At 45.4% G+C, this 14897-nt stretch overlaps 1 protein-coding gene across 1 annotated transcript in view; it reads right to left on the bottom strand.

Annotated features, from left to right (window-relative positions):
- LOC130115285 (uncharacterized) overlaps positions 1-14897 on the bottom strand; it is a 34363-nt gene that overhangs the window by 16926 nt on the left and 2540 nt on the right. The window contains exons 3-6 of the mRNA XM_056282896.1: positions 11991-12156; positions 11268-11577; positions 10903-11054; positions 9748-9940 (exon numbers count right to left, since the gene is read on the bottom strand). Coding sequence (XP_056138871.1) covers positions 9748-9940; positions 10903-11054; positions 11268-11577; positions 11991-12156 — 821 coding nt within the window. The remainder of the gene's footprint in view (positions 1-9747; positions 9941-10902; positions 11055-11267; positions 11578-11990; positions 12157-14897) is intronic.

The following is a 14897-nucleotide window of genomic DNA, read 5'->3' as shown; positions in this document are numbered from 1 at the left end:
CATGGAGATGTGTAGGAGAGATGGCAGTGGAGTTTTTAACTAGATTGTTTAACACAATCTTGGAAAGTGAGAGGAGGCATGAGGAGAGGAGAAGAATCATACTGGTACCGATTTTCAATAAGGGCGATGTGCAGAACTGTAGCAACGACAGAGGCATAAAGTTAATCAGCCACAGCATGAAGATATGGGAAAGATTAATGAAGCTAGGTTAAAAGGAGAGGTGACTATTGGCAGTAGTATGGTTTCATGCCACAGAAGAGCACTACAGATGCGACGTTTGCTTTGAGGATGTTGACTGAGAAATATAGAGAAGGCCAGAAGGAGTCACATTGTGTCTTCGTGGATTTAGAGAAAGCATACGACAGGGTGCCGAGAGAGGAGGTGTGGTAATGCACGAGGAAGTCGAGAGTTGCTGAGATGTATGTAGAAGTGGTCCAAGATATGTATGAGGGAAGTGTGACAGTGGTGAAGTGTGCAGTTGGATGACAGATGGGTTCAAGATGGAGGTGGGATTACATCAAGGATCGGCTCTGAGCCCTTTCTTGTTTGCAATGGTGATGGATAGGTTGATGGACAAGATCAGGGAGGAGTCTCCATGGACTATGATGTTCACGGATGACATTGTGATCTGTGGCGAGAGTAGGGTGCACGTTGAGAGCCTGGAGAGATGGAGGTATATGCACTGAAGAGAAGAAGAGTGAAAGTCAGTGGGAGCAAGACGGAATACATATGCGTGAATGAGAGGGATGACAGTGGAATGGTGAGGATGCAAGGAGTAGAGGTGACGAAGCCGTATGAGTTTAAATACTTGGGGTCAACTGTCCAAAGTAACGGGGAGTGTGGAAGAGAGGTGAAGAAGAGAGTCCAGGCAGGGTGGACTGGGTGGAGAAGAGTGTCAGGAGTGCTTTGCGACAGAAGGGTACCAGCAAGAGTTAAAGGGAATTCAATTCAATTCCATTTATTGTCATTAAAAACAATGTGCAGGCACATGTTAAAAATGAAATGAGGGCTGTGGCTTCACCAAACAGTGCAAGACAGACACAGACAAACACAGGAAACACAGTATAAGATATACACACATGAAGACCAAAAGTTAAAAATAAGTTAAAAAAAGAGCAAGAGTACAAAATATTAAAAAATATCTACAGACATTTAGTGGGTGGCCAGGTTCAGGTGGGCAACAGCTTGTGGAAAGAAGCTGTTTTTGAGCCTGGTAGTGTGGGCTCTGAGGCTCCTGTAACGCCTCTCAGAGCGCAGGGGGGAGAACAGTCCATGGTTGGGGTGGGTGGGATCTCTGCTGATGCTCAGACTCCTTCGAAGGCAGCGTTTGTAATAAATGTCTTTTATGGCTGGGAGCTGGGTACCGATGATATGCTGGGCTGCCTTGACGACCTGCTGCAGAGCTTTCTGGTCTACTGAGGTGCAGTTGCCGTACCACACTGAGATGCAGCTGGTCAGGATAATCTCTATGGTGCAATGGTAGAAGTTGGTGAAAATGTTGGGGCATAGATGGGTGCTCCTCAGCCTCCTCAGGAAATGCAGGTGTTGCTGGGCCTTTTTCACAAGGGCCTTTTCCACATCAGCCAGGAAAGTTCCTGGCTGATGTGGACTCCAAGGAATTTAAAGCTGGAAACACGCTGCGCTTTCACTCCATTGATATGTATGGGGGAGTGGCTGCAGCTTCTAGACCTCCTGAAGTCCACAATCAGCTTCTTCGTCTTCTGCACATTGAGGACAAGATTGTTGTTAGTACACCATGATGTGAGGTGCTGAATCTCATCCCTGTAGGTGGTTTTGTCATTGTTGGTGATACGGCCAATGACTGTGGTGTCATCTGCAAACTTAACTATAAATAACATTTGAAGGGTGAGTTGGCAGGCACTGATGAGTAAAGAGGGAGAAAAGGAGGGGGCTCAGAACACAGCCTTGAGGGGCACCTGTGCTGAGGGTCAGGGTGGAGGAGGTGTGGTCACCTAACCTACCAGACTGAGGTCTGTTGGTCAGGAAGTCCAGGGTCTAGATACAGAGGGAGGGGTTGAGGCCAAGGGAGAGGAGTTTGGTGGTTAGTTTGGTAAGGATAATAGTGTTGAAGGCAGAGCTCTAATCTATAAACAGCATCCGGATGTATGTGTTGCTAAGTTCAAGGTGGGTCAGAGCAAAGTGCAGGGCAGTGGCAATGGCATCCTCAGTAGACCTTTTGGGACGGTAGGCGAACTGATGTGGGTGAAGTGTGGGGGGATAATGCTTTTGATGTGAGCCAGAACCAGTCTCTCAAAGCACTTAATGGCAATGGGGATAAGTGCTATGGGTCGGTAGTCATTCAGACATGAGGATGTCGGTTTCTTGGGTACAGGAATGATAGAGGTGGTCTTAAAGCATGCCGGGACTATGGATTGGGACAGTGAGAGATTAAATATAGTTGTGAAGACCTCAGCCATCTGGTCGGCACATTCCCGGAGGACCCGACCCAGTATGCTGTCTGGTCTGGCAGCCTCCGTGTGTTCACTCTGCGCAGTGATTTTCTGACCTCTGTGATCGATAGAGTGGGCACCTGGTTTTCTGGGTGACTGGGGATTTTTGTGGCTGGGTCAGTATTGTCCTTGTCGAAGCGGGCATACAAATAATTTAGCTTGTCTGGCAGGGAGGCATCATGGACAGTGGGACCGCTATTGGAGCTTTTGTAGTCTGTGATAGACTGAATGCCTTGCCACATTCGCCGGGGATCGGAGTTATTGTGAAAGTGGTTCTCTATTCGTAGGGAATATTTATGTTTGGCTGTTCTAATGCCTTTTTGAGGTTGGATCTGGCTGCGCTGTAGGCCTCGCAGTTATCTGACTTGAACGCTGCATCCCGGCCTTTCAGCAGCTGCCGGACCTCACTGGTCATCCAGGGTTTCTGGTTTGGAAAGGAGCAGATTGATTTTTTTGTTGTGACACTCTCAGTGCAAAAGTTAATGTAGGCTAGTATGGCAGATGTCTATTCATTACTGTCTATATGGGAGCCATGGGTAGCTGAATGTGCAAAAATACTCCAGTCTGTGTTGTCACAACAGTCCTGGAGTTCAGAGACTGCTCCTTCTGGCCAGACAGTGATTGTCTTTACTGCTGGCTTGACCCATTTTATTAAGGGTTTGTAGGCTGGGACCAGGAACAGGCAGATGGTCAGAATGCCCCAGGTGGGGACAGGGAGTAGCTTTGTATGAGTCCTTAATGTTTGTATAGAGATAGTCCAGGCTGTTTTGTCCCCTAGTGGGGCAGGAGACATGCTGATGGAATTTGGGCAATACAGTTCTGAGGTTAGCCTGATTAAAATCACCACCTATGATAAAGGCATTGTCCGGGTGCTTGGTCTGTTGTCTGCTGATGGCACATTGTAGCTGCTTAAGTCCTACCTTAGCATTAGCATGTGGGGGGATGTATACAGCAGTGATGGTAATGGCCATTAGCTCCCTGGGCAGTTAAAAAGGCCTGCACTGAATCATAATGTAGCCGGGTGGTAAATCTGTTAAATATGTTAAATGATTTTCCACTTAAATTTAGTATAGTTTAACTGTTAATATATGTAATTGTTACACTGTCAAGCCATGTAAAATGTCATTTGATGTATTTAAATTGTGAGGCAGATTGTGAGGGTATTTTTATAGTTTTGCTTGTCATTGCATGTTTTGACCAGTAAGTGGCAGTGGCGGACTTTTATTGTAACTCCGTGCAAGTTATCCAAGTGCATGTTGGGTATTCTTTCTTTTTTTTCTTGTGTGGAGCGCCTGAAGATTGCGGTGTGACAGTGCTCTGACTCCGTAGTAAGTAAGGGTAAATATCTTGTGAAATATACCTGTAACATTATTCCAACCAATATTGTATGTCGGTAATTTGACAAGATGGTTTGATTTAGACGCTACTGGAGTTGATGTTCGGTGATTTTGGGCGCGAGCCGTCGACCGCTGTTCGCCATTGCAGGCATGACAAGGTAATGTTGGCGTGAATAAAGCCACACCATGCCATTGTATTTGGGATGTAAAGGTTTATATGCATTTTAATTCTGTTTAAAGGTAACTGACAGAGTGAGAAGTTGCGCGATCTTCAGGAAGTTCCACATGTCTTTGTTAAACCCTGTTTAACGTACATAGTCCACTGCCGTATTTTGCACCGTATTTTGTATTTATTATTTCCCTTTTTAAAATCTTTTCTGTTAAACTTGCCACATCTGTGAACATTTATGAGCTGTTTGCTCGAAAGACACAGGAATGTATGCACTCAGTAAAACGATCTGCATTCGAAGGTTCAAACAATAAAATTAAAGCTACAAGAACCCCGGAAGTAATTGTGTCCTGTGTGGTATCTAATTCCACGGGCTACAATAAGGAGCTCGAGATCAGCAGAGCAATGCCTTTCAACGATCTTTATATTGTAGCGAAATCCGGGGACAACGCAAACCACAGGAACTGCCACGGCCGTGAAGCGAACCTATATCGCCCGCACCGCAGGAGACATCGCTAACCGCTCGACTAAAGGGTCAGACCCGCCAGCCAGCGGCCAGCGTGTCTTCTTATCCATGCACGTTACAATATTTTTGCACCAAGAGTTATTGACATAAATACTCAAACCTCCTCCGCGGATTTTGCCGGAGTCCGTTGTCCTGTCGGCACGGAAGGCTGTGCGGCCCGCTAGCTCGACTGCCGAGTCGGCTATGTTGCTGTTGAGCCAAGTCTCCGTAAACATCAGCAGACAGCAGTTCTGCAGCCATTTCTGAGAGGACAGCCTGAGTCTTATCTCGTCCATTTTGTTAGCTAACGATCAGACATTGGCCATTAATATGCTGGGGAGGGAAACTTTGAAGGGAGCGCTACTTAGCTTAGCATGTAGCCGGCCTCGTTTCCCCCTCTTCTGTTTACGTTGCCGACGGGGCCAGCGTTTCCACTGCGAGACCGGTGAGCGGATAATATCGATGGGGAAATTGTCCATGATGGAGGAGGGAAGTGAGTAACCTGTTGTGAGGTTTAAAAGTTCCTGACGGCTGTAGAAGAGCGCGTGACCTACACTTGTAAATAAACTTAAAACTAACATAAATAACAAAGAAAACACAACACTGAACAGGGAGCCGCAGTAGCCGCCAAGTCCAGCGCGCCGCCATCTTGGATGTGGGGTTTACAAGATGTTTGTGAGACCAGCTACATTATATGGTTTTGGAGACAGTGGCACTGACGAAATGAAAGGAGGCGGAGCTGGAGGCGGCAGAGTTAAAGATGCTAAGATTGTCATTGCGAGTGACGAATGAAGACAGGTTTGTGAACGAGTACAGAGGTTCCCATTACAGTAGAACTGGATACCGGATCTAAAAATGGCGCCTGTTCATTCCTATGAGAATTGCTCACCTGGCACATACGCCGAAAAAGTTTCTGGCTTCCGGGTTACTTCCGGGTACCTGGGGCCCACTGAATATGTGGGATTCCGTCATGCCTCTAGGCTATGAGAACGGCTCGTACACAGCCGTGCCGTCATGCAGGGGAAAAAAATTCTGTGCTTTTTCTGGGCTTTGGGAATTTTTTTTAAAAGATTAAAACCCCATGGCTAAAAAGTATTGTAATGTGCATGGATAAGAAGACACGCTGGCCGCTGGCTGGCGGGTCTGACCCTTTAGTCGAGCGGTTAGCAATGTCTCCTGCGGTGCGGGCGACACGGGTTCGCTTCCCGGCCGCGGCAGTTCCTGTGGTTGCGTTGTCCCCCGAATTCGCTACATTGGTGTCAGAAGTGGGATGGAGCGACCGTAAGGCCATCGGAAGCGTATGCGCCCTGAGGCGTGAAGAAGCTGATATGCTTAAACGCGGGGACGCGCTTTCCGAAGGAGGGGGTAATGTAACGTGCATGGATAAGAAGATACGCTGGCCCGCGAGTCTGACCCTTTAGTCGAGCGGTTAGCGATGCCTCCTGCGGTGCGGGCGACACGGGTTCGCTTCCCGGCCGTGGCAGTTCCTGTGGTTGCGTTGTCCCCCGAATTCGCTACAGTATCCAATTCAAAGAGTAATAATTGACCATGATTATAGCTGCAGGTGTCCTGTCAACAGTTTTACAGGCGTCTCTTTTACGATGGTGGTCTATGGGGAAAATGCTTTTGGGCCGCAGGGGATTTTTCGCTGCAACACCGGGAGTGACCACTGGAACAAATTGGCTGCAAGGCTGAGCGGCGGCGCCGTGTCCAGTTCTACTTTATTACATCCATGGCCGTGAGGCAAGTCCAGGTGTGCCGTGGGATTTTGTGAAAGCACACATTGTTATTACAATATACAACTAAAAAGTTAATAATTAATTTCTAATTTCCTGTCAGTATTTTTTTTACACAATCATTTCCCAATCTACCACTACTAAGTAGTAGTAGTAGTACTACTACTTCTACTACTACGTTTGGCTGCTTCCGTTACGGGTCGCTACAGCGGATCATCCGTTTCCATTTCTCCCTGTCTTCTGCATCTTCCTGTCACACCAGCCACCTATATGTCCTTTCTCACCACATCCATAAACCTCCTCTTTGGCCTTCCTCTTTTCCTCTTCCCTGGCAGAGACAAATTATCCGCCTAAAAACAATTTCTTTAAAAACCTTCTGTCAAAGGGAACCCCAGTTTTCACCGTTCGCGCAGTAGATGTGGGAATTATTAGAGTGTGACACATCAAAGGCCCTGATTGACAGCCAGTGTGAGGGAGGATAACAACTGTGAAAAGACTGTCAGTAGACAGTATCACGAAAGCTACATGTGTTACGGCTTCAGCCGGACCGGGGATGTCAACAGCCCTCAGCCCGAGTGCGTCATCTGCCGGGAGAAGTTGGCTAATGCTAACATTGGTGCCAAGCAAGCTGAAGAGACTTGGAAACCAAACATCCCTTACACATTGATAGACACTTGGCATACTTCAAAAGAGCACGGGTTCTGAACCAGAAGCAGCAAGATCGTTTGATGGATTGTGTGAAAGTGTCTGATAAGGCGTTGGAGGCAAGTTATATGTTAGCGGCGCTTATTGCAAAGCAGGAGAAACATCACAGTAGCTGAGACACTCATCCTCCCCGCTTGCAAAACAAAAAACAAAAACTGCAGGTGTCATGCTAGAGCCAGATGCCGCAAATGCGGTATCAGACGTGCCTGCGTCCGACAATACAATCAAAAGAAGAATCGACGACATGTCAGATGAAACTGAGCAACAATTGACCGAGAAACTGCAGATGAGCGGCAAATTTTCTCTACAAATCGACGAATCCACTGACATAAGTGGGGCTGCCCAACTTCTGGCAAACGTCAGCTACGTTGATGGTGACTCTATTAAAGAGACTTTTCTCTTCTGCAAAGAAACTGAAAGCCATAAAATGGGAGGAGAAATATTCAGGGTAACATAACTTTAAAAGAGAAAAGTCTGACCTGGGATATGTGCGTCAGTCTTTGCACAGATGGTGTGGCATACATGACTGGGAGAGTGAGAGGATTTATTGCCAAAGTGAAAGCACAAAACCCAAATATTGTGACAAACCACTGTATTTTTCATCGAGAAGCATTAGTTGCCAAACCCATGACCCCGGAGTTGGCTGAGGTACTGGATCAGGCTGTACAGATGGCACATTACATCAAATCAAGGCCCCTGAAGTCTCGCCTCTTCTCCAAACTGTGCGCTGAGATGGGAGCTGATCATCAAAGCCTTATCCTCCACACCGAGGTGTGTTGGCTGCATGGGGGAAAGTCCTGTCCCATCTTTATGAGCTTCAAGAAGAGGTTTTTGAGTTTTCAAGTGAACAAACACATAAGGACAAGCTTGCAGATGAGACGTGGTGCGCCAAGCTGGCTTACCTTGCAGACATATTTGGGCATCTTAACGAGTTAAACGCCAAGCTTCAAGGCAGGAATGAAAACATTCTGTCATCCACAGACAAGATTCAGGGGTTTATGGGCAAGTTTACACTGTGGCACGAGGCTTTGGAGCAAGGCTCCAGGGACATATTCCCACTGGCATCAGCCGCGCCACAGGCAGCCAGGGAGTGCGCTGTATTTGCCGAACACCCTCAGACATTAAAAGAGAGGTTTGAGCGCTATTTTCCAGGTGTGGCCGACATCGAGGACTATGACTGGATTCAAGACCCATTCAATCAGGAATCCTCAACAGAAAAGCTAATTTTGAGAGAGAGAGGAATGCGCAGAGCTCCGTATGGACCGCACATTGAAGCTCAAATTTAGTGAGTTCCTACTGGATCAGTTTTGGTTGGCTTTTGCACCCAATCTCCAGCCAAAGCTATTGAGCAACTTCTTCTTCTCCCCACTGCCTACCTGTGTGAGTTGGCATTCTCTACTCTGGTTTACATGAAGAACAACAGGAGGTCACGGCTCTCTGTTGAACAGGACTTGTTAGTGGCCCTCTCGTCAGTTTAAAAAGATCTGCGAGCACCAATAGGCACATGGGTCTCACTAGTTTGGAGGTAGGCAAAAAAAAAAACAACCCCAAAAACATATTTACGATAGCAAATGCTTTAATGCGGCAAATTTAAGTTACATTTACAATTTCCGACTAAAAGTTTTCTTTTCAACTCGATGTCAAGTGCGTTGACACTGGTTATATTCACATTTTGCATGAAAATTCGTTTTCATTCTCAGTGCGTCTTTTTCCTTTACAAGTTTAGACTACAGTTATGTTTTCAAATCAATGCTGTTGACATGAATTTACTCAACCAGGAACGCTGCTCTCTCTCCTCCTCCTCCTCTCTCCCTCTCTCTCACACACACACACTCTTCTGTGTCTCCTTCTTTTCAGTTTTAATTGTGTGACCTGTCTGGTTTAAATGGTTGTGTTGCTGCTCTTTTTGACGAAATTTTACAAAGTTTAAAATCAATTATTGAATTATTTTGTTAACAAATATTTAATGAGTAATGTAGTTGTTTGTCAATTTCTATTTGGCATTAGTAAATAAAAATAAACATTTACAGAGTGATAAGAGTGATAACGGTTTATAGAGGCTATTTTGCACAGATATGAATACTAGTGTGCCTTGAGATTGTGGCTTGTTCTTTGGTGTGCCTTGAGCAGAAAAATCCTGAAAACTACTGTATTAGAGGGACAGCTCAGCTTGGACAGTTTGGAGACAAAGCAAGAGAGGCAAGATTGAGATGGCTTGGACATGTGTGGAGGAGAGATGCTGGGTATACTGGGAGAAAGATGCTGAATATGGAGCTGCCAGGGAAGAGGAGAAGAGGAAGGCCAAAGAGGATGTTTATGGATGTGGTGAGAGAGGACATGCAGGTGGCTGATGTGACAGAGGAAGATGCAGAGGGCAGGAAGAGATGGAAATGGAAGATCCACTGTGGCGACCCCTAACGGAAGCAGCCAAAAGAAGTAGTAGTCGTAGTAGTAGCACCTTTGTAGTTTAGACTTGTCTCACTCCTGTTCCCATCGTTTTTCTTTGGTGAATGAATTCATTCAGCTTTCATTTATGCCATATAAAATTTTCCAGATCAATGCCTGAAACTAAGTGAAGGTCAAATTTTCCTCAACAAGATCTATGTGCATAAAAAGTCTGTCTAAAACCAGTTTGTAGCTTTTATCAGAGGACAGCCATGCAGACAAATCAATTGTCGAAGTCCCATTTTTATTTCATGCTTGATGCAATGTTACTGTACCATCCCTCCACCCACAAAGAAATGTTAAAAAGATCCTGCTCCACCAGTGCAGAATCACTGACACAGGCCAGCAATATATCTTGTTTGTGTTGTTGGGAACTTACGTCGTAATAGTGATGAGGAGCATGTAGGAGGCTTTGAAAACAACATAACCAGCATAACAGGCCCAGATGCTGTTGGTGAGCCCCATGAGAAACACGGCTCCCGTTCCCACTGCTGAGAATAAGCCTAAAGCCATCTCTCCCCACACGTCCCACATCACCTTGACATGACCCACAGAGAGGGCAGCTGCAGCACCTGGCCCGGGGAAGGAACAAATGGAGTGATAAACCTGCTGTTTCGTGGAGACGACCCTTCCCGAGTGTGCCAGCGCATCAGCACTGTGTTCTCCAAAACAATTTGCATTTGTGCACTCATTCATTAACTCTAGAAATAAGCTCCCTCTTCCTGGACACTGGCGGAGGGGAGGACATGGTGCCTACTTGATTATGGGAAACTGTATGTCTGTCCATGCACTTGCTCACCAGCCCCTATCCATCACAGTCAACCACTTAAATCTATCTCTTAGAACCCAGCTATCAGCAATAATCAGAGGAACCATTACACGACAACTCTATCTCCTTCATTGAAGCAATTACTTATTTCTCTCTCATACTGAGCCAGTTTGGAAGCAAACCAACAGGACTGTGAAACCATTAGTCCCCTTTCTCAGTCGATACATATTATCCATTTAATCAGCTGTCCTATATTTACAAGATTGGGAATGCTGAGTTCTCAATTGCAGACCTTTTATAGGTCTGTCTGTAATCGGACATGGTGGCTTTTACTAGTGTCATACTTTTTTATGTGTGCACTTCCTACATTGCCTGTCTGGCATCTTCATCCCACTAAGGATCCTGGTACCTGTTCTAAAAGTGTCGAGAAGGCAATCCTGATCTTTGACCTCTATCAGAGATCATAATTTCTGCTTTCTATCATGGAACATTTTCACTCACAACAATGTGATCTGATGTTATTTGGGATTCTTAAGTATTAATTTCAACACATACCTTATCTAAATATTTCATCTTGTTTATGAGCCAAATAATGTTGCAGCTCAGTTGAAAAGGTTTATCTCAAGTATAAGGATATGGGATCATATCCGGAATAATCTGTAGTACATCTCTGTCTCTTTCCTTTGTATTTGCCACCTTTTCTGTCTCTCTCTGTCCCTCTCATTCCTGCTGTCTTAAGTACACAATTAGAGTGACCTGTCCTACCTACAAGAGTGCAGACAGCCTCTACCCCTCCATTGTAGATGGATGATGTTGCTGAAGGCTCAATGTGGTCCCACATCAGCTGGATGTAGTTGAAGACCTGCACATATCCGGCTGTGGCCAATGCCCACCACAAGGACCAATAGACCAAATGCCTAGATAATCATTCACATTTAAGATTGTAATGACAATTAGTACTTCAAGTATAAAGACATTATTACTGTTAATCACAACACCTTGTGAGGAAGAGCTGAAAATAGGCATGGAGAAAACAAAAGGTGATTGCTCTGCACACATCCTTTTCATTAAATATGATGTCTACTGACAGGGGATTGTGGAGTGACTAATTGCTAAGGAAAAAAAATTGCCTGGAAGAGTAGGACTCCTTGAAGCTTCTCCAGAGCAGCTGGCTAGCATGGACCACGTTATCCCTGCTGCACCAATTACCGCTGCCCTGCCTTTTTGTCTTCTGTGCCCCTGTGCCAACCTCTTTCTCATTCTTCACGGCCTCTTCATCACCCCCCTTCTTCTCCTCCATTACCTCTTCCTCCCGCTGGGACCCAGCTATTTTACCTTGGAAGAAAATGCCGCGCTGAGGCAGGGGTAGCCAGAGGGACACAATAAAAGCTACACTCATTATCCCCAGAGTGATAGCATTGATGTAGAAGTAGTCCATCCCTGTAAAAAGGAGGTAAAACTTGATCATGGCTCAGCTCTGAGTTTAGAGTTTTGTTTCAAGTTATGCTTCAGTACAGTTCCTTGACAGTTTTTCTTCACTTAATTTTGCCATAAAGTAAGACATTCTTCATTTATTGTTATATCCATCAAGGAATATTCTCTTTTGCTGGACACACACACACACACACACACACACACACACACACACACACACACACACACACACACACAACCCCAGAGAGGCAAATGCAATATTGCTCTTGTTTCACAACAAAATTCCTATGTTTAGCATGGCAGCATTCAATCATTTCACATAATATTGTTTGTTGCTAATTCTGGCATGGTGTCGTTAACTCAGATTCCATCATTTACTTTCTGATTCAGTGTTTATGATATATAACCCCAAACCCTACCTGCCAGGGAGACCAGCAGCTGGCCCAGGGTGGCCCCAAAAGTGTACCCAGCCAGCATAGCACTGCGCAAGTAACCAGTGGCTTGCTGGTACCTCTCAGTTGGTATTACACTGTAGATGTAAGAGAAATAGGCCACCTCTGTGGAAGTTACCACGGCATAGTTGACCTGTAGGTGAGTGTACTGTTACAATCAGAGGGCCCGATTCTTTGAACTAATACTACTACTACTTTCGGCTGCTCTGGTTAGGGGTCGCCACAGCGGATCATCCGTTTTCATCTCTTCCTGTCCTCTGCATCTTCCTGTCACACCAGCCACCTGCATGTCCTCTCGCACCACATCCATAAACCTCCTCTTTGGTCTTCTTCTTTTCCTCTTCCCTGGCAGCTCCATATTCAGCATCCTTCTCCCAATATACCCAGCATCTCTCCTCCACACATGTCCAAGCCATCTCAATCTTACCTCTCTTGCTTTTTCTCCCCAAAACTGTCCAAGCTGAGCTGTCCCTCTAATACAGTGGTTTTCAGAATTTTTCTGCCCAAGGCACACCAAAGAGCAAGCCACAATCTCAAGGCACACCAGTATTCATATTCATGCAAAATAGCCTCTATAACCCGTTATCACTCTTATCACTCCGTAAACATTTTTTTCCTAATGCCAAATAAAAATTGACAAACAACTACATTACACATGGAATACTTATTAACAAAATAATTCAATAAATGAATAATTGCCTCTCTTGCTTTGTCTCCAAACTGTCAAACCTGAGCTGTCTCTCTAATATAACTGTTCCTAATCCTGTCCTTCTTCGTCACTCCCAATGAAAATCTTAGCATTTTCAACTCTGCCACTTCCAGCTCCATCTCCTGTCTTTTCGTCAGTGCCACTGCCTCCAAACCATATAACATAGCTGGTCTCACAACCATCTTGTAAACCTTCCCTTTAACTGTTGCTGGTACCCTTCTTTCGCAAATCACTCCTGACACTCTTTTCCACCTACTCCAACCTGCCTGCACTCTCTTCTTCACCTCTTTTCCACACTCCCCGTTACTTTGGACAGTTGACCCCAAGTATTTAAATTCATACGGCTTCGTCACCTCTACTCCTTGCATCCTCATCATTTTGCTGTCCTCCCTCTCATTCATACATTGGTATTCCGTCTTGCTCCTACTGACTTTCGTTCCTCTTCTCTCCAGTGTGTACCTCCACCTCTCCAGACTTTCCTCAACCTGCATCCTACTCTCGCTACAGATCACAATGTCATTCGTAAATATCATAGTCCACGGAGACTCCTGCCTGATCTCATCTGTCAACCTGTCCATCACCATTGCAAACAAGAAAGGGCTCAGAGCCAATCCTTGATGTAATCCCACCTCCATCTTGAACCCATCTGTCATTCCAACCGCACACCTCACCACTGTCACTCTTCCCTCATATATATCCTGCACCACTCCTACATACTTCTCTGCAACTCCTGACTTCCTCATACAATACCACACCTCCTCTCTTGGCACCCTGTTGTATACTTTCTCTAAATCCAGAAAAACACAATGTAACTCCTTCAGGCCTTCTCTCCACTTCTCAATCAACATTCTCAAAGCAAACATCACATCTGTGGTGCTCTTTCGTGGCATGAAACCAAACTGCTGCTCGCTAATCATCACCTCTCCTCTTAACCTAGCTTCTATTACTCTTTCCCATATCTTCATGCTGTGGCTGATCAACTTTATACCTCTGTAGTTGCTACAGGTCTGCACATCGCCCTTATTCTTGAAAATCGGTAACAGTATACTTCTTCTCCACTCCTCAGGCATCCTCTCACTTTCCAAGATTGTGTTAAACAATCGAGTTAAAAACTCCACTGCCATCTCTCCTAAACATCTCCATGCCTCCACAGGTATGTCATCAGGACCAACTGCCTTTCCACTCTTCATCCTCTTCATAGCTGCCCTCACTTCCTCCTTGCTAATCCACTGAACTTCCTGATTCACTATCCCTACATCATCCAACCTTCTCTCTTTCTCTCATTTTCTTCATTCATCAGCTCCTCAAAGTATTCCTTCCAACTTCTCAACACACTCTCCTCACTTGTCAGCACATTTCCATCTCTATCCTTGATCGCACTTACCTGCTGCACATCTTTTCCAGCTTGGTCTCTCACACAACTCACCATGCGCCTTTGCCTTTGCCACCTCTTTCTTCACTTTACACTGCATCTCTTTGTACTCCTGTCTACTTTCTTCATCTCTGTGACTATCCCACTTCTTCTTTGCCAACTTTTTCCTCTGTATATTTTGCAGTACTTCCTCATCCCACCACCAAAGTCTCGTCTTCCTTCCTCTGTCCTGATGACACACCAAGTACCTTCCTAGCTGTCTCCCTCACTATTTCTGCAGTGGTTGCCCAGCCATCCAACAACTCTTCACTACCACCCAGTGCCTGTTTTATCATCTCCCTGAAATCCACACAACAGTCTTCCTTCTTCAACTTCCACCATTTGATCCTTGGCTCTGCCTTCACTCTCTTCCTTTTCCTGGTTTCCAAAGTCATCCTACAGACCTCCAGCCATTGCTGCCTAGCTACGTTCTCCCCTGTCACCACCTTGCAGTCTCCAATCCCTTTCAGATCGTGCCTTTTACATAAGATATAGTTCACCTGTGTGCATGTTCCTCCACTCTTATATGTCACCCTGTGTTCCTCCCTAGGAAACAACAAACAAACTATGTATATATGTTTTCCCTGAGGAAAACACATATACAGGATTGAATTTCTACGATGGCTCCTGTCTGTGCTGTTCTACAGAAAACATTTTGATTTACGATAGTAATGTCTTTCGATAAACTTCTAGGGTAAACGTGTGCTCTATAATCCTGGTAAGAAAATCAAAGAAAGTTGAGTCAGTTCATCTG

Source organism: Lampris incognitus, chromosome 7 (assembly GCF_029633865.1).
Source record: "Lampris incognitus isolate fLamInc1 chromosome 7, fLamInc1.hap2, whole genome shotgun sequence".
Classification (NCBI taxonomy): Eukaryota; Metazoa; Chordata; class Actinopteri; order Lampriformes; family Lampridae; genus Lampris; species Lampris incognitus.
The sequence above is the reverse complement of the archived record's forward strand: the minus strand, read 5'-3'. Positions and strand labels throughout refer to the sequence as shown.